This window comes from Podarcis tiliguerta (genome assembly GCF_965153285.1).
Source record: "Podarcis tiliguerta genome assembly, chromosome: 3".
Classification (NCBI taxonomy): domain Eukaryota; kingdom Metazoa; phylum Chordata; class Lepidosauria; order Squamata; family Lacertidae; genus Podarcis; species Podarcis tiliguerta.
Window position 1 is genome coordinate 242,764 of NC_139536.1, and position 19,178 is coordinate 261,941.

The window sequence follows — 19,178 nt, forward strand, 5'->3', positions numbered from 1 at the left end:
CTAAGTTTTATGAAGTCGGCTTTCTTAAAGTCAAGAAATTGAGTCCTAGTATGCTTGGCTGCTCCTTTCCGCTGTATAGTAAACTTCAGAAGAGCATGATCACTCGCGCCTAATGATCCTTCCACTTCTACCCCACTAACCAGGTCATCAACATTGGTTAGGACCAGATCTAAAATGGCTGTTCCTCTTGTTGCTTCTCCCACTTTCTGGACAATGAAGTTGTCTGCAAGGCCAGTGAGGAATCTGTTTGACCTTATGCTCTTGGCTGAGTTTGACACCCAACAAATATCCGGGTAATTGAAGTGCCCCATTACTACTATCTCCCTTCCTTTTGCATGCTTGGCCATCTGTTCCAGGAAGGCATCATCTATGTCCTCCATTTGGCTTGGGGATCTATAGTAAACTCCCACAATGAGGTCACTGTTATTCTTCTCTCCCTTAATTTTGGCTTTGAGGTTCTAAATCTTGGATCTCTTCACAGGTATACACATCCCTGACATATAACACCACTCCTCCTCCTTTCTTGTCTGGTCTGTTTCTCTGAAATAGATTGTATCCCTCCATTATTACATTCCAATTGTGGGACTTATCCCACCAGGTTTCAGTGATGCCTATTATGTCATATTTAGTTTGCTGTACCAAGAGCTCAAGCTCATCTTGTTTATTTCCCATGCTTCGCGCATTAGTGTACAGACATTGAAGTCCATTAATCATTCCCCCGTGTCTGATTAGGGAGAGCAGCTAATCAGCCACAAAGAAACACACTTCCTGGGCGCGCCTTGAAACAGGAGCCTCGCCCAGTGCCGAGCACTTTTTTTTTGGGGGGGGGTGTAAGCAGGAGACCGATTTTCCTCCCCTGGGTTGGGAATCGCAGGGAGGGGCTCCTCTCTCGGCACCTTCCTTCCTTCCTTCCTTCCTTTTATGTCCTTGGAGCTGGAGGTGGTGCACATGGTTCCCCCTCTCCTTAATTAATCCCTACAACGGCCCTGTGAAGAATTATTATTATTATTATTATTATTATTATTAATTTTCTATGCCGCCCTTGCGGTATAACATGCATTCCATGATAACCAACAAAAGTTGGTTCTCCGCCTGGGCAGTTTCAATGGCCAGGTTTCTCTCTCAGTGAGTGGGGATTCGAACCCTGATCTCTCAGATCCTCACCCTCATTTCATCCTCGCAGCCCCCCTGCAAAGGGAGGTCAGGCTGAGAGGCAAGACGAGGACGGGCCCGGGAGCTTTTCTGTTGTAAGTCGCCCTGGGATCTTTGATGGAAAGGCGGCATACAAATTAAATCAATAAGAGAAGATCAATAACGGCCGAGTGGGGGGGATTCGAACCCTGATTTCCCCAGAGCCAATACCGGCACTCTAACCATTAGGCCACACTCCCCCCCCCCCCCAGCCCCGACGAGGACACGGTCGGAATCAGATCCCCCGACTGGAGTCCGGAATTGCCCCATTCGGACCGCGGGAGGGCTGCTCTACTCTTTCTCGCCTCTATTCTCTCCGCGCGCGCGGTGCCTGACGGGAATGGTAGTTTCGCGGAGGGAGGAAGAGCGGGCGCCGCCGATGACGTCCGCTACGTCGCCCTGCGCGCCTCCCGGCAGGCTTTGCGGCTGCCGGCGCTGGAAGAGCGGCGCGAGGCGGCCAAGATGGCGGCTGAGGCTGAGGCTGAGGCGGCTCGGGCGGGAGGGCGGCTCGGCGGCAGGTGAGGCGGGCGAGGGGCGGGCGGGACGGGCGGAGGGCGGCAGGCCTCCCCTTCCCCGGAGGGGCCCAGGGCGCTCTGCCCGGGCTCAGAGGCACGCCGCCCGCCGCTTGGGCGCGGCGCTCTGCCCATGCTCAGAGGCGCCCTTCTCCTTCCCGGCGCAGCGGAGCCCCCGCCCTGGACAGCCTGGTGTGCCGCCCGCCGCTGACGCCGTCGCTCTCGCCGCGGAAACGGACCACGAGCCAGTCCAAGACGGAGCCGCCGCTGCTGCGGACCAGCAAGCGCACCATCTACACGGCCGGCCGCCCGCCCTGGTACAACGAGACCGGCACCCCCTTCAAGGAGGCCTTCGTCATCGGTGAGCGGGGGGGACCCAGGCGTCCGGCGCCCACGGAGGGGGCTGCCAAGCCCAAGCGGGCCGCCCTCGCAATTGCAGCACCTGCTGGGCTTTGGGGCGCCGTCTGTTGCGGGGGCGCCTTCCGCAGGGGGAGGGGGCTGGGGGCCGCCTGAGGACAAGGAGGGGGGCTGGAGGGATGGGAGACCCCGCCCAGTGCTTCCTGCATTTGCCTGCAGGGGAGGGGGCAGGGGGGTAGCTCTTTTCGGGGGTCTTCCCCCTCCCTTTGTTCCCTCTTGCCTGCTGAGTCACCCGATTGCTTCCTGGCAGTCAGAGCGGCACAGATGACGTCAGAACGCCCTTTCCTTGGGTGGGAAAGGTGCCTCATGCATTGCAGAGGGTTGGGCTAGATGACCCTTGGGGGTCCTTCTAGCACTACAGTTCTCTTGATTCTGTGTGTGCAGCTCTCTCCCTCTTGCCTTGGGCTGAGATGTGGCTCTTGTGCCGCGGAAGAGCTGGTCTTGGATCACCCCCCCCTGCAAGGCCACCAGAGCCTCTTGGCTTGCCCTCTGCAGCTGGGCCCCTCGGCTGAAGGCTCCCGGTATCTCACGGTCCTCCCTCTCTCTCAGGCTTGTGTGGTGGAAGTGCCTCGGGCAAGACCACGGTGGCCAACAAGATCATCGAAGCCCTGGATGTGCCTTGGGTGGTGCTGCTCTCCATGGACAGCTTCTACAAGGTGGGTGGGGTCTCCTGCCCAGCTCCAAGCCCAGATCTGGTTCCCCTCTGCCTCTCTGATACGCCCCTCCCTCCCCCTGCGCTCTCCCAGGTGCTGAACAAGGACCAGCAGCAGCTGGCTGCCTGCAACGAGTACAACTTTGACCACCCCGATGCCTTTGACTTTGACCTGCTGATCAGCGTCTTACGGAAGCTCAAGGAGGGCAAAAGTGTCAAAGTGCCCGTCTACGACTTCACCACGCACAGCCGGAGCAAGGAGTGGGTATGTGGGGCGAGACTGGGAAGAGGGAACTGAGGCCCCCTCCCTCAGTCTTTGCTGCGTCATTCCCTCAAGGCCCAAAGGAGCCGTCCTCCGTGAGGCTGGGCAGGAGCCACAAAGGGACCTGCGCTGTATTCCACAGCTGCAAGGAGTGGCACAGTTTGCTTGCGTTTACCTGAATCTGAAGTCAATTTGTGAGGGGAAGCAGGGAGCAGAAGCAGCGTTTCTGCAGTCAGGGCTGTTTTGAACCAAAAGACAGCTCTGCAGGTGGGTGGTGTCCCTGAGGCACTGCCAAGGTGTGCTGCTGTCTTCCTGCTGCTCTGGTCCCTTACAGCCGTGTCCCCCATCTGTGTCTGTCTGCTGTTGCCTCTGTCAGCCTGTGAAAGAGACGCTGAAACGCATTTGTTAAAAACAGGCCACTGCTGCAGCCCTGCTTGGGCCCAGCTACAAAACGCTGAATTCCCAGACTTTGTGTTGCTTCTGAAGCCCACTTAGGGTGAGGAAGGGAGCTCTTCTTCTGGGCTGCGGCCTCTGGGAAGGCTCCTCTATGTGTGATCGTCATCCTGGCATTGCCCCTCTCTCCTTTCACTGATCTATGGTAATTTATTTATTTCCTGCCTTTGAGGATACAAATCCTTCGAAGGTGGCATATGACTAAAGTCAAAATACGATGATAAAATCAAAGTGACTGTCTTGAATTATAGTTCATCATGGTCCCAAAGGAGTGTGGGTGTCTGTAGATCCTGGCTGGAGCTGGAGGTGTGTGTGTTAAACTGGTAGAAGAGGAGATTCTGGTCTGCAGAAAGTTGCTTTTTTGGTTGGATGGACAGCATATTATTGAGTGCTCAGCGGGAGGGTAAACGCTCAGCAGCCTGAGATCCCTGAAGAGAACACAAAACAGGCCTTGTCTGTTGGTGTTGTAGGGACATCTTCTGGGGGTGGGTGAGCGGTGGGGGTTTGAGAGCAGAGGACGGATCTGTCAGGCATACGGAGGGAAGACATGCCAAGCAGAGCCGCTTTTGTTTTGAAATCAGTAGCAGAGGCTGCCCACCCCTTTCAATGAATATCTCCCCAAGGATGGTGCGCCAACTCTTTTTGTGTGGGTGTCTGTAGGGGTGAGGGAATGTGCACACTCCCATGTGCGGCTTTCCCTGGGGGGGCTCTTTGCCCCTTTGGGACCCAGGTGTATGTGGGACGGCAAGGCCCAGGAGGCAGCTGGTGGGACTGAGTCTGGGCTCTCTTGGGAGAGAGAGGTTGCCTTCCAGCCTGGAAGAGGCCAGGAGACCATCTCCTGGGTGGCTTGAAAAGAGGGTGGGACAAATTCACGGAGGGGAGGGCTGTCCGTGGCTACTAGCCAGGATGGAGGCAGCCGGGCTTCTCAATGGAAACCCCAGGAGGGCCGTGTGCTGCTTGTGGGTTTCCCTCAGCTGTTGAGCCACAGTGAGAACCGGATGCTGCAGTCAATGGGCCCCCATATGGCCTGATCCAGCCGGCTCTTCCGAGGTTCGTAGGGGTGCTGGGTGCTTCCCGGTTAGTCTGATGCATCCTTCCTCCTCTCTCTGCAGAAAACCATCTATGGGGCCAATGTGATTGTGTTTGAAGGGATCCTGGCCTTTGCCAACAAGGAGCTCCTACAGGTATGGAGAGAGGGGCTGCTCCAGGCAGGGGCTACCTTACAGGCCCTGTGGTGGGAGAGGAGCTGGGTGGGGGTCTCTTTGGGTGTCTGTATCCCAAACGTGTCTCCTTTGTGGGAGCCCCATTCAGGAGGCTGCCTCCCCGGGACCCACATTTGGGCTGGTCAGAGGGGGAGGCCTCTCCACAGAGGCCTGAGCCTCCCGCCCTCTTCCTCGCGACTCCTGCAGCTCCTGGACATGAAGGTGTTTGTGGACACCGACTCGGACATTCGGCTGGTGCGGCGCCTGAAGAGGGACATCATGGAGCGCGGGCGAGAAGTGGCCGGCGTCATCAAGCAGTACAGCAAGTTTGTGAAGCCAGCCTTTGAGCAGTACATTGAGCCCACCATGCAGGCGGCGGACATTGTGGTGCCGCGAGGTGAGGAGGCCCACAGGGCCTGCGCAGGAGGCGGCTTTGTTCCCTGTGTCCCAGGAGGGCGTTGGGGGACACTGGGAGATTCCTCTGGAAAGGGGGGAGGTCTGGGTGGGCAGGATCTTTATCCCCTGGACCCCCCTCCCTCTGTGTTCAGGCTGGCTGCTGCACTCCTTCCTGCTCTTGGTTCTTTGCACAGGAGTCACCAATCCCACTTTGCAGCTGCCACCACTCAAACCTTGAAGGTGGAATTCAGCATTAAACCTCTGCTAGGTTTCTGCAAGGCGTGTTGAGGCCTCCAACTGGGGTGGGTCTAAATGAGGATCAGGCAAAGGCATGGGGGGGGGCAGGTCAGGCTCTCCGTGGCACCTAGATGAGTTGGCTGTGGAACAGAGGCCCCCTGCCCCTGAATACACCTTGGCTGGAGATCCTGGGGGGGGGGGGGCTCATTCTCATCTCCTGCATGTGGGCGTCTCAAAGTGGCCCCTGGGAGAACAGAATGAGCCCCTGGCCCACTCTCTGTACCCGCAGTGTGGAGATAACTGCTGTAAAGGAGAGAGCTCTCAACTGCATTATATAAAGTATCTGCCAGTTGGGTACCGCAATACTTTACAAAACCATTCCCCCCCCCCCCCAATCATAGGAGACCTGAAAAATCTCTGGGAGCTTCACCAAGGATTGATCTAATATCTGAGCCAAACAGAACCGGTTCATGTGCTGGGCAGGACCCTCTGGTGTGGCCAGCAGGGGCCAGAAGGTCACTGTAGGCATTTCAGAATATTTAGGAGCCCGTCTGCAAAGCGTCTTGGGATTGTGGAAGCAGGAACTCAAGATGTCCTGGTATCCCGGGAAGGAGAAGGGGCCGGGCCAAGATGCCACGTGGGCAAAGGAGCCGACCTCTCTCCCCTTTAGCCATTTCTCCATTGCTTCACACCACTTGGAAGCATGGTCTAAGCTGGTGCCCAGGGCCTCTCCTCTTTTAAAGCTGTCTAGGTTGGTAGCCATCGCTGCCTCCTGTGGAAGGGAGTTCCATAGTCTACTGGGCCCTGTGGGAAGGAGTCCTTTTCTTTTATCTGCCTTGGATCTCCCGGCATTCAGCTTCCCAGAGGAGAAAGTGCCAGAGCCAAAGTCTTTCTGACAGGCTCCTCTCCTCCCCCTTTGCTGTTTCTCCAGGTGGGGAGAACTTTGTGGCTCTGGATCTGATTGTCCAGCATGTGCACAGCCAGCTGGAGAAGGTGAGGAGGTCGGGGGGGGGGGGGCTTTGGGGCAGCATGGGGTGGGGGTGGGGACCTGTCTCCACTGCTGCTGGGTGGTCCACAGCCCCGTGCGGTCACTCTTCCTTCTTCTCATCACCCGCTTCTTGGCACCTCGGTCTGCCCTGCTCTCCTCACTGGGTGACCCTCTGGTCTCGGCCTGGTCCCGAAACCCTGGGCAGGTGCCCCCTGAACGAGGCTCAGTCCCGCGCTGAGCTGCCCCCAGTGACTGGGCCTGGGGTTGGGAGATGGGAAGCCTGGGGGGGGGGCAGAGCTGGGGGTGTGCAGTGACGGCTGTTCTGTGTTTCTCTCCACCTCCCCCCGCCCCCCCCATAATGACTCTGCTGCCTCCCGCTGTGGGCCACTCCTGCCACCGCTCAGCGCGAAATCACGGTCAGGTATGACGGCGGCCCTGAAGGAGCAGAGCTTGGACCCTCGCCTCCCCCCCCCCAACCCCCTTCCTGGTACTTTCCCAGCCACTCAGCAAGCCAGCCACGAGGAAGCAGGGGGGAGGGCTGGGCCCTGCAGCCGGGGGGGGGGGAGAAGGCAAGGAGGGGGTGCAGGTTGTCTGGGGAGGGGGCTAGACCACTTACTGGGGCTGCGTTGTGCTGCCAGGCCTTTCTGGCTGGTTCCCTCGGGGAGCAAGTCCCCTCCGCCTGCTTGTCTTTGGTGGGGCTGCTGATAGGCTTCCCCTTTGCATTCCTGGGGGAGCTCCAGCCCTCTTTAGGGCGCTTCTGCTTCGCCAGCCCCCCTCCCTGCTCTTTGAACCCTGCTTGCTGGGTGGCAGCATCTGTGTGGACCCTGCATTGCAGGGGACTGGACTAGATTCTACGTACGATTACCTGTTTGTCGGCTAAATTTCTTAGTCGCTTTATCTCGCCCAAGACCTGCAAGCACCAGAGCAACGTTCTCCCCTGCCTTGCCTTGTCCTTCCTGGCTGCTGGAGGGGGGAGAGAGGGGGAGGAGCTGCTCTGGGCCCTTCTGCAGTGGGGTGCAGGGGGAGATGTCGGCTGCCCCCTCGCCCGCCTGGGTCCTGTGGGGCACTCCTCCTCCTCTCCCCCTCCTGCCACCCCCCTGCACCTGGCAGGAAGCCGCTGCCCTCGCTGCCCTCCTCCCTAACACCCTGTCTGTCTGTCTGTCTGTCTGTCTCTCTTCCTTCCCTCCCCGCTGGGCCTGGGCGTCTTCACCAGAGGAAGCTGCGCTGGCATATGTGAGGACACTTGGTCTCATTTGGCTCTTCCCCGCTGCGCCTCCCGCCCCTCCCCTGTGTCTTGTTCTGAGTGGGGCGGGGTGTGGGGAGAGGAGGGGCAGAGCGGAGCTGGTGGAGGGGAAGAGGGACAAAGTGCGCCTGACTCTTCTGGGAGAGGACCCCAGGGACGGGGGGCAGGCAGGAGCCTTCTTCACCCTCTGGCAGAGTAGTGCAGTGTGGCAAGGAGCCCCCTCCCTGCTGGGAGACGAGGGCAGCCCCCTTGGCCTGCTTGGCACCAAAAGGCTCCGTAAACTAAGGTTGCAGTTGCCAAAACTGAATGTCCAGTTGCCATTTGGGGACCAGGCGGCTTGAAAGTTGTCTTTTTCAATATGTCTTTGGTTCCTGAAATTCATTCTCATTGTGCAGATAAAATGTAGCTGGTAGAATTCTGCAGGATGTGTTGCTGGAGTGTGAAAACAGTCCAGACCCAAGATCCCCCAGGCAGGCACCTCCAGGCAGTGGTGATGTCTGGCGGCATCCTGGTGCCCGGGCATCTTCACTTGGTCGCAAGTGGCCGACGGCCAGGTGCAAAATGCGCCTGGAGAAATTCTAGCGCTGGCCGGGGGTGGAGGGGCTGGGAATTTGGACTTCCAGTGGCAGGGGGATTATCCAAGAACTCCCTAGAGTGGGAACAGTAAGGGGGGGTTCTTTGAGGTGCAATGGGGTGGCCCCACTTTCCCCCCTGGTCAGGGAATTGAGGGTTGTGAGCCAGGTGAGGCGGAACTGCATGGGGAGCAGCTGCCCCTGTCCTGCAGCCGGCCAGCCGACCCCTTGCAGGTGAGCTCTCAACTTCCTCCTCCTCCTCCTCCTCCTGCACAGAGCAGCCTTGGCCTCGGCCCACCAGGGACAGCCCTTGCCAAAGACCCTCAGTGTCCTGGACAGCACACCCCAGGTCCGCGGGATGCACACCATCATCAGGTACTGGGGGGGGGGGGCAAGGTCTGAGAGGGCGGGGTTAGGGGGCAGGGGAATCTACGCTTCCTCCTTCGACGGAGGTTTTGAAGCAGAGGTTGGGTGTGTGGTAGGAGAGGATCTTTTATCTAGTAATGATCCTTTCACTTGTGAGAACACAAATACCTATTTCAGTAGAATTGAAAATCGCTATCTATCCGCTTCTGAAAACTATTAGGACACGCTTGCATAACTTTGTAGAACAACTATGATATCCAAGGATGCTTTAGGCAGATTTGGGTTATATTCTCCCTCTTAACAAAAAAAGAGTCACTCAGACTAAGTAAGAAAAAAATAAGGTTTACTCACATCATAGTCTTGCCAGGATTCAACAATTTCAGTGACGAAAATCAGGCAGGCAATAATCCTTAGACGCCACAAATATTCCGATCCAACTGGAGATTGCTTTCTGGAGGAGAGCAAAGAAACATCCTTCCTCATCACAGGTAGGAAAAAGGGCGTGTGGTGGAGATGGTTTCTATGGTTCCCTTCCTGCCAGAAAGGTTTGGAGGAGACGCCCCCATAGAGACCCCTGTCTGGGACTATCTAGCCGCCATGCAACCTGCGATTTGGCTGCAGATCCTCCCGCAAGATGGACACTTTTTAGGGAAGCTTCAGCTGCCGCTCTTAGCATTGTGGGGGCTGGACTAGAGGCTCCTTGGGGGTCCCTTACAGTTCTCTGATTCTGACGCTGTGCCAATCCTGCCTTCTCCCCCCACCTCCCCCGCCTCTGCTTTCCCCCTCAGGAATAAGGAGACCACCCGGGACGAGTTCATCTTCTACTCCAAGCGCCTCATGCGCCTGCTGATTGAGCATGCCCTCTCCTTCCTGCCCCTCAAGGTGCGTGCGCCTCCTGCTCCCATTGCTGCATGGCAGGGGTGGACTAAATGGCCCTTGGGAGACCCGTCCACTTCCAGGTCTGGCATTCAGCATGCCACAGGAGCCCCTGGAGGCGGCACAGCCACTCCCAGGGTGGGTGGGCATGATGGCTGGCTGGCAGGTTGGCAGCTCCCCTGGCGGGCAACGCCCAAGAGCCTGCCGGGCTCTTCCGCCTCCCGCCCACCCTTGTCTTCCGTGGCCTTTTGCAGCCGGTGACGGTCGAGACGCCGCAGGGGACGGTCTACGAGGGGAAGCGGTTCCATCGGCAGCGGGTGAGTCACGCTCCACGCACGGAAGGGTCTCGGGCTCCGCTGGGTGGGAGATGACTCTGGCCGGCAGCCAATGCGCAGGGCCTTTCCGCAGGAGCTGCTGCTGCTGGGTCTTTGGCCGGAGCCCTTGTGCTGCCGAGCTGTGGGCTTCTCCCCATTGGACGGAGGGCAGGGACGATCCTGTGCCGGGCGCTGAGTTCCTCTGCTTCCTCCTCTCCCAGATCACCGGCGTCTCCATCCTGCGGGCGGGAGAGACAATGGAGCAGGCTCTGACGGCCGTCTGCAAGGACATTCGCCTGGGCAAGATCCTCATCCAGACCAACCACAACACGGGGGAGCCAGAGGTAGCGAAGGGGAGGGGGCTGGCGGGAGGGCAGGGGCCGCCTCTCCCCACGGCTAAGACTGACCTGCGCCCCCTTCCCCCCCCTCCTCCTCTTGCAGCTGCACTACCTCCGGCTCCCCAAGGAGATCAGCGAGGACTACGTCATCCTGATGGACAGCACGGTCTCCACGGGGGCGGCAGCCATGATGGCCATCCGAGTGCTGCTGGTGTGTGGGGAGACCCTGGCGCAGGGGGGAGCTTGTGGGGCCGGGACCCCTGCGTGGGGCTGCTCAGGGCCCAGGAACAAGCATGCCTTAGTGTTTGCCTGTGTTGTTGTGGGAGGGCAGGCAGGCGACGGGGAGAGCGTTATGAATGCCAGCCTAGAATCAGAGTTGGCAGGGGCCCCCTTGAGGCATCTAGTCCAGCCCCCTGCCTTGCAGGACGGAGGTGTGCCAGACACAGTTTGGGGCCCGCTTGGCTGCTGGCACTGCCCTCCAAGTGATGTTTGCACTGGAGGCAGCAGGTCTAGAGGACCCCTGGGGGTCCCTTTCAACTCGGTGTCTCTCTGCCTCAGGACCACGATGTCCAGGAGGACCGGATCTTCCTGCTCTCCCTGCTGATGGCCGAGATGGGGGTCCACTCGGTCGCCTACGCCTTCCCCCGGGTGCGCATCATCACCACAGCCGTGGACAAGAGGGTCAGCGAGGAGTTCCACATCATTCCAGGCATTGGTGAGCAAGAGCTCTGCTGGGGGGGGGGCATCCCCTGCTCCTGAGCGGCCCCCACTTCCCCTGGAGGGGCAGAACCAGCTCAAGGTGTGTGTGGGGGGGGGGGCTCTGTTCCCTGTCAGAGAAAGAAGCTGCTGCCCTGGGAGGGAGTTCTACGGTTCCCCGAAGGGCGGTGTTGCCAGATCCCTTGTGGGAGGGGAGAGAACTCTTGTGCTTGGGTCCTGCTGGCAGGCTAGCTCCCATAACGGGTGTCTGGTCGGCTGCTGTAAGAACAGGATGTTGGACTGGTCTGATCCCAGCAGACGTTTCTTACGTCCTCATGGCACCTCCACATCTAGATTCCTGGGTTCTTTGGGGGCGTTTGGGGAGAACAAGAGGCTGGATGCCCCCCCTTGGGCCTGATCCAGCCGCCTCTGCTGACGTTCTCCTCCCTCGCCTGCCTCTGTGACCCCTGCGACTTGCCTTTCCTCAGGGAACTTCGGCGACAGATACTTTGGCACCGACAGCGCCCTGCCCTCCTGGTACGAGGGAGACTGCATGGACTGCTGAGCTGGCCTCGCTTTTCGACAGGAGGGAGCTGGACCCCCTGCGCCGCCAGACCTTGTGGGCGCTGCTGGGACTGCATGCTTTTCTCCCGGGGAGGGGAGAGTGCTGCCGCCGCCACTGCCCTCCATCTCCATATTTATTGGGGTCCTTTCTTCCTCGCCAGTGCTCTGGCTGCTGGCCCACCCGGGGCTAGAGTGGCTGCAGTGAGGTCCGCCAGCTCGAAGGGACCCCCCTGCTACATCCTGTCCTCGGGACCCCCCCCCCCATGACTCCCCCTGTGCTGCCGGGCTCAGGGCCAGCCGGGCTGTGCAGGAAACATCCCTGGCCGCCTCTTGCCCTCGGAGCCAGCGGGCCATGGCACCCTCCCTTTCTCATGCCTCCACAGGCAGGTGGAGCTGCACTCCAGAGGCCTGGGGGGGGGTCCTCCTCTCCCACCCCCGTCCTTCGCCTAAGCCTGCCTGCCTTCCTGGACCTCTTTCTCCAAGTACTGTACGGATCTGCCTTCTTTGCTTTTGTACGTGATAATAAAGACCAAGAGTGGCTCCTGCTTCTCCCCTTTTTCAGTTGATGGAAGGAGGGTCTGCAGAGGGGAACACACTGGGGGGTGGGGGGCTCTGGGCTTGTTCAGATTTGCCCCGGCTGGGCAGATGGCAAGGGGGTCACTTCCTTCAGCACAGCGTGTTCAAGGTGCCACTCTCAGTTTGAATGGCAGTCTTCCCATTTAGAAGACCATATAATAAAACAGGCGACTCCTGTGTAGAATTATGTGATACCATATAATAATACAAGTGTGAAAATCGGACGGGGGGGGGGAGCACCCTTTAAATGCTCTCTCTGCCGCTCGCTCCAAGGATACACAGTTCCAAAATTATCCACAGCTCGACCTGAGGCTCTGGGACTGGCTGGACTCTTCTCTGCCCTCACTGAAATCCCCTTCAGACTCTGGGGAGGGTCTCCTCAAGAGCCAAGAGGACTTTCTAGCTTTCTCCCTCCATTTCTGGGTATGGATTATATTATTTAGATAATCACTTCTTTGGCGATCCCTCGTAGCCGAGTAAGATAGTCTTCCATAAACACGGTTTTAACAAGGAGTCCGTAAGTGACTGTGGAGGCCAATTCTGGATCCACACATCCTTCCACAGTGGGGACAGAGGTTTCTGGGCAGGAGTTGATCCCAGTGAGGATTTGCCAAGTGTGCCTTCCTCTTAGCACCTTTCTTCCTTGCGTCCTGAGTTTGAGCATCTTCAAAGCCCAGGACACCTTTGGTCAAGGCTGTTCTCCAATTGGAGCGCTCGTAGGCCAGTGTTTCCCAATTGTTGGTGTTTATACTACATTTTTTAAAGATTTGCCTTGAGAGAGTCTTTAAACCTCTTTTGTTGACCACCAGCATTATGATTTCCATTTTTAAGTTCAGAATAGAGTAGTTGCTTTGATAATCAGGCATCCGCACAACATGACCAGTTCAACGAAGTTGATGTTGAAGAATTAGTGCTTCGAAACTCATCATCTTTGCTTCTTCCAGTACACTGGTATGTTCATATTTGCAGCTGCGCACTAGTTGATTGCACACAGGTTTATGGGCAGACACCTGTGTACCAATACCTGCAATGGGAAAATACCCTTTATTATAAGGAAGGTCAGCCTCCAGCCTGATGGAAGAGAAGAAGAGCTTTTCTGGTGAAGGACTTGGATGATGCAGTCCTAAAAAAAAACTAGGCGCCCCATTGAAGTCAGGAAATCCCCCTGGTGGTGCTAGACTCTCACTGCCCCTGAGTACTGAGCAGGTGGTCTGATGGGAGTCCAGTAACCTCAGGCTCCCCCCTCCCCGCATTAAAGAAGGATTGGGCAAATGGGTGGAAGTGAATGTCCGGCGATGGTGGAGGGAAACCTCCAGGCGACTCTTTCAGTGTGTTGAGGCTGCCTTTGAAGACAACTCGGAAGATTCCTGCCTGGGGTTCCCTGCAGAGCTCTCAGAACCTGTTTCATTTCAAGGCCCAGTTCAAGGTGCTCAATTTTTAAAAAGACATAATGCAAAAAACATCAATCATACTGATACAAAAGGAAAACTATAATAGATTGGAGGGGAAGGAAAGACCCAACATTAATTCCTGGGATTTGTATACTCTAAGGCATTGAGAAATTGCTTTATTATACAGTCGTATCCTGAAAGTTGAACGGAATCTGTCCCAGAAGTCCGTTCGACTTCCAAAACATTCAGAAACCAAAATGCGGCTTCCGATTGGCTGCAGGAAGCTGCTGCAGCCAATTGGAAGCCCCGTCGGATGTTAGGCTTCCAAAAGAACGTTCGCAAATTAGAACACACTTCCGGGATTGCGGCATTTGGGAGCAAAAAGGTTTGAGAACTAGGCTGTTTGACTTCCTGTACCCATAGATCTTAGGGTGGTTAACAACACAAAATCACAATATAAAATACAGAAAATATTTTATCCTAATCTTCTAAAATATATTGTCTCCACAAGCTTAATTGAACCCTATTTTTAAGGAGAGGGGTGTCTGTTGGGATTCACGATACTGAGTAAGTCTGCAGGCTTCAACAGGATGATGCAATACTCTGTAAAGTGCTGGGTCAGAGTGACTCAGCAGGAATGGGGTTAATGTGATTGGCTATCACCTGTTTTAAAAGGAAAGCCTGTTTAACTGTGGGTGTGGTGGTTGTGCTGTGTTATGGTGGTGCTGTTGTGGAGAGTATTTGTTTGCCTTAAGGAGCAGGTACTCTGTATGGACTGTTTTTGTAAATACCTGTATATATCTCACACCAAAAAGACTGCACTGGAAAAACCTGGGACTCAAAGCGTTTCTGCTAAAAACGCCGCGAGGAATCGCGACAGGGTTATGGGCCCAGCACGCTTCCGCTGCGCAAGAGTACAGGTGGCAGTAATCTAGCCGTGGGTGCTGGAGGTGAGCTGCAGGGATGGAGCAGTCCAGAAGTGGCGTGTTGCTGGAGAAGCTCACGGCCACGAACTACAGCACCTGGTCGGTCCGCATGCAACACTTCCTCAAGCGTGAGGGCCTGTGGAAGGTGGTGGAAACTCCACCGCAGCCCCCTGAGGAGGATGAGGACGACGATGAAAAGCTGGCACTAGCAGAGGCCCAGCTAGAAAAGGATGAGAAAGCTTTGGCTACGATCATCCTTGGAGTGGACGACAGCCAGCTAGTCTACGTAGTTGATAAGGTGACGGCAAGTGAGGCGTGGAATGCGCTCAAGGCTGTCCATGTGCGAGAGACAGCTGGCTCACTGATAACACTGACCAGGAGACTGTACCGGTGTCGGAAGAAACCGGGGGACTCCCTGGTAAACCACCTAAAATTCCTAACAGGCTGTTTCCAGGAGCTAGCCTTAAGAGGGAGGCCTGTGGGGGAAGAGGACAAAGTCTTTATAGTCCTGAGTTCCCTTGATGACAGCTATGATATGCTGGTCAACTCCCTCGAGTCTGTAGAGACTGATAAGCTGACTCTGGAATACGTTACCGGACGGTTGTATGCAGAGGAGGACAGGCGTGCAGAGCGAAAGATGACCTCAGCCCAGCTGTTGGAGCATCCCAGAGGGAACAACAGCCGGGAAGAGCAGAGGTGTCGGGAGCCGGAGAAACAGCCAGGAGGAGTAGCTGCAGACCAGCCGGTGGTCAACAAAGTAAAAAGGTGTTTTTGCTGCAAGTCCAGTGGACATCTGCTGCGGGACTGCCCGAGAAAACAACAAAAACAGCAGAAGCACAGGAGGCAGCAGAGAGAGTCTACCGCTTGGGTGTCTGCAGATGGCCAAGAAAACGAAGAGCTGTGGGTTCTGGACAGTGGAGCTTCTCAAACCTTTTGTAAAAGGAAAGGATTGCTAACTGATGCTAGGGCTTCAAACAAAAAACATGTAAGTCTTGCTACGGGCCAGAAAGCTAATGTGGTTTGTGAGGGGGAGGTTGTGTTCCCACAGCTGGGACACACATTCAAGAATGTGTTGTGTGTGCCTAGTTTGCAAAACAATCTCCTGAGCATTCCTGACTTGGCAAAAGCAGGCTTTGAAGTAAACTTTGTGGGAGATCAGTGCCAGATAAAGCAAAATGGGGCAGTGTTGGCAAATGCTAACCTTAGAACTAATATGTATGTACTGCAGTGTGAGTCTAAGGTTGCAAATGTGCAAAATGTCCCAACCCATGATATGTGTATTCATCTCCTGCACAGGCGTCTGGCTCATGCTAGCTATAAGGTGCTAAACAAAACATTGGAGTTGTGTGGGGGGATGAAAAACATTAAAAGTTGTGATAATTACTTAGACTGCAATATCTGCAAGGAGGTTAAAAGCAGGGCTTGCCCAGTAGCAAGAGCAAGCCAGAGAGAAACCAAAAAACCACTGGAGTTGATTCATGCTGATGTAACTGGTCCTTTTCCACCAAGTGTCTCCCATAACAAGTACTGTTTGATCCTAGTGGATGACTATTCTAGATTTGGCTGGGTCTATCCATTAAAGCAAAAGTCTGACGTTGCCCAAACTTTGAAGTTTTGGGTAAGAAGGGTAGAAAGGCAACTTGGCGAAAAGGTGTGTTCTATTCAGTCAGACAGGGGAGGAGAGTTTATGGCAAGCTCCCTAAGAAACTGGTTGCGTTCCCAAGGGATTAAACATAGACTAACCAATGTGGCAACGCCTCAGGAGAACGGAGTAGCAGAGCGTAGGGGAGGTGTCTTGCAGACACAAATGAAAGCATTGTTAGCAGATGCAAATCTTCCAATTAAGTATTGGGCTGAGGGTATCAAGACCGCGAATTATATTGGGAATCACTTGTGGTCAAGGGTACTAGATGACATACCCTATAAAATTCTCTATAACAAAAGTCCCAGTTTGCAACATTTGAGAATCTTTGGGACAAAGGCGTGGGTTGACATACCTGTAAAGAACCGAAGAAAAGGTGGGGAAAGGGCACAGCAGTTGCTATTTCTTGGGTATGAAAGTGGTACAAAAGCCTACAGGTTTGAAGATGATAAAAATCTTTTGAGTTATAGTCGATCAGCCAGCTTTAATGAGCAAAGAAATTGGCCCAAGATACATGCAAACCTGCTGCCAGAAAAAGTTTTACTGCCAAGCGTACCTGATAAGGCAGTTGAAACAAAGCTAAGAGTTGGCAGCTCTCCCAGAGAAACTGAAAGGGAGGAGGTAAAGGTTGAGCATTTTTCTCCAGCTGCTAGCATGGAGCAGGGGAGAGAAGAAAGTGCAACAGGAACAGGAGGAGTTAAATCTCCAGAGTCAATCCACCCCAAAAGCAGTCCTGAAGGTAGCCCAGGGGGTGAGATTAATGAACCAAGGAGGTCTGCAAGAAGTAATAAAGGTCAACCTCCAGACCGTTATGGGTTCCCAGCCACCATAAACCAGGTTTGTGTAACTGAACCAGAAAACTTTGAAGAAGTGCAAGAGTTACCTACTCTAGAGAAAGAGGCGTGGTTAAAGGCAATGCAGGCAGAGTATAACTCTCTGCTAAACAACAATGTGTTTGTACCTGCAGAATTGCCTGAAGGTAAAAAGCCAATAAGCTGTAAGTGGGTTTTTAAAGTGAAAAAGCTGGCTGATGGTAGTTATCAGAGGAAAGCCAGGTTGGTGGCAAGGGGCTTTACACAAAGGAAAATGATACATTATGATGAAGTGTTTGCCCCAACAGCAAAGGCTGAAACAGTAAAATCAGTTTTAGCAATGGCAAGTCTGAGAGGGTTAAAAGTTAATCATTTTGATGTTGCCTCAGCATATTTAAATGCTCCTATTGACGCCGAGGTGTATTTACAGCAAATACCAGGTTATGAGCTGGAAAAAGACAGCATGGTGTTAAAGCTGCAAAGGGCACTATACGGTTTACACCAAAGTGCACGTCTATGGCATGAATGCATAGACACAACTTTGAAAAAGATGGGATTCAAACAAAGCCTGGCTGATTCCTGTTTATATTCAGCAATGGTGCAAGGAAGTGTTTGTTATTTACTTTTGTATGTTGACGATATCTGTCTAATAACAACTGCACAAAAGCAAGTGTCTTGGTTTATAAACAGCCTAGGTAACAAATACAAACTGAAGTATTTGGGAGAGATTCAGAATTACTTAGGAGTAGAGGTTCAGAGAAATGAAAAGGGTGTCTACTCTCTGAGTCAGAAGGAAAAAATCGAAAAGTTACTGAAGACGTATGGAATGGAGAGGGCAAATGAGGTTGACACTCCTATAACTACCCAGTACAAAAATGAACCAGAAGGGCAAAAATGTGAGAATGCAACAGCGTTTCATTCTCTGTTGGGTTCTCTGTTATATTTAAGTTGTTGGACAAGACCCGACATAACATTGGCAGTGCACATGTTAAGCCAAAGAAGTGCAGACCCGGCTCAGAGAGATTGGGTAGCACTTAAAAGAATCCTAAGGTATCTGAAAGGCACAAAAGATTACAGTCTGGTGCTGGATACAGGATATGATCAGCAAGTATATGCATACGCTGATGCCAGCTGGGGGGACAGAGAAAATGGAAAGTCTACCACTGGCTATGCCATATATATTGGAAATGCCCTGGTTCAGTGGAAATCCCAGAAACAAACATTTGTTGCCACAAGTACTTGTGAAGCAGAGTACTCAGCCATAAGCGAATGTGTGTCACAAATAGAGTGGTTTGCTTGCCTAACAAAAGAGCTTGGAATACCTTCTGAAATGCCAATCACTGTGCTAAGTGACAACATGGCTGCACAACAGCTTGCTAACCAACAGAACTTTAAGAGCAAGAGCAAACATATAGCTATAAGATACGGAAATGTGAAAAATGCTTTGGAAAGAAATGTGTTAAAGGTACAGCACTGTAGCACAAAATGTAATGTGGCAGATTTGTATACAAAATGTTTGGATGCTCCTAAATTTCGAGACTTAAGAGAATTATTAGGTCTCAAGCCTTTGACTTAAGGAGGAGTGTTGGGATTCACAGATACTGAGTAAGTCTGCAGGCTTCAACAGGCTGATGCAATACTCTGTGAAGTGCTGGGTCAGAGTGACTCAGCAGGAATGGGGTTAATGTGATTGGCTATCACCTGTTTTAAAAGGAAAGCTTGTTTAACTGTGGGTGTGGTGGTTGTGCTGTGTTATGGTGGTGCTGTTGTGGAGAGTATTTGTTTGCCTTAAGGAGCAGGTACTCTGTATGGACTGTTTTTGTAAATACCTGTATATATCTCACACCAAAAAGACTGCACTGGAAAAACCTGGGACTCAAAGCGTTTCTGCTAAAAACGCCGCGAGGAATTGCGACATCTAGGTTCTCTTTCTGTTCTGCTGACGTATAGCAAATACAATTGGAACAAATAGTGTAACAATTGACTGCCTCAGGTTCACTCCTAGTTACTGTAGGGTTGGAAGGGTCCCCTGAAGGTCATCTACGCCAACCCCTTGCAATGCAAGAATCTCGGCCAGGTGTCCTTCCAGCCTCTGCTTAAACATCTCCAGTGAAGCCCACCACTCTCTGAGGTTGCTGGTTATTACTGCTGCTTGTGGGAGAGAGTTCCATAGTTCCTTGCTTTTGCCCTGAATCTCTCAGTCTTTGCCACTGCTGCAGCTGCCCCATCATATTGCATTTGTAAGAACTCTGGAATCCCCTGCCTATGGAGATCAAGCAAGCAGCTTCACTGTCTTTTCTTTGGCACCTGCTAAAAACTTGCTTGGCTTTGTAGTAGTAGCAGACTTTATTTGCGTAGCCGACAGGCCATAGCATCAAAGGACAAACACCAACAAAAATACATTACAAATATGGTTACCATAAAATCTTGTGACCTATTAAAACCCTTGCTTGGCTATGCCCATCCAGGTGCTTAGGAAGATGAGGTACTTTTAATCCGTTTAGTATTTCAACTTTTGTCTGATTTTGCTTAAAGTAGCCAAGTCTTCGAGT

The 19,178-nt window shown here is 53.8% G+C and overlaps 1 protein-coding gene across 1 annotated transcript; it reads left to right on the plus strand.

Annotated features, from left to right (window-relative positions):
• Nucleotides 1-1,610: 1,610 nt before the first annotated feature.
• On the plus strand, nucleotides 1,611-11,824 carry LOC310673793 (uridine-cytidine kinase-like 1). The gene is made up of 15 exons (XM_083432354.1): nucleotides 1,611-1,709; nucleotides 1,871-2,064; nucleotides 2,670-2,776; nucleotides 2,867-3,037; nucleotides 4,600-4,671; nucleotides 4,897-5,086; nucleotides 6,254-6,315; nucleotides 6,715-6,731; nucleotides 8,402-8,500; nucleotides 9,280-9,373; nucleotides 9,622-9,684; nucleotides 9,903-10,025; nucleotides 10,123-10,230; nucleotides 10,578-10,734; nucleotides 11,204-11,824. Exons 1-15 carry the CDS (start codon nucleotides 1,654-1,656, stop codon nucleotides 11,278-11,280), a joined length of 1,590 nt encoding a protein of 529 aa, XP_083288480.1. The 5' UTR covers nucleotides 1,611-1,653; the 3' UTR covers nucleotides 11,281-11,824.
• Nucleotides 11,825-19,178: the final 7,354 nt, after the last annotated feature.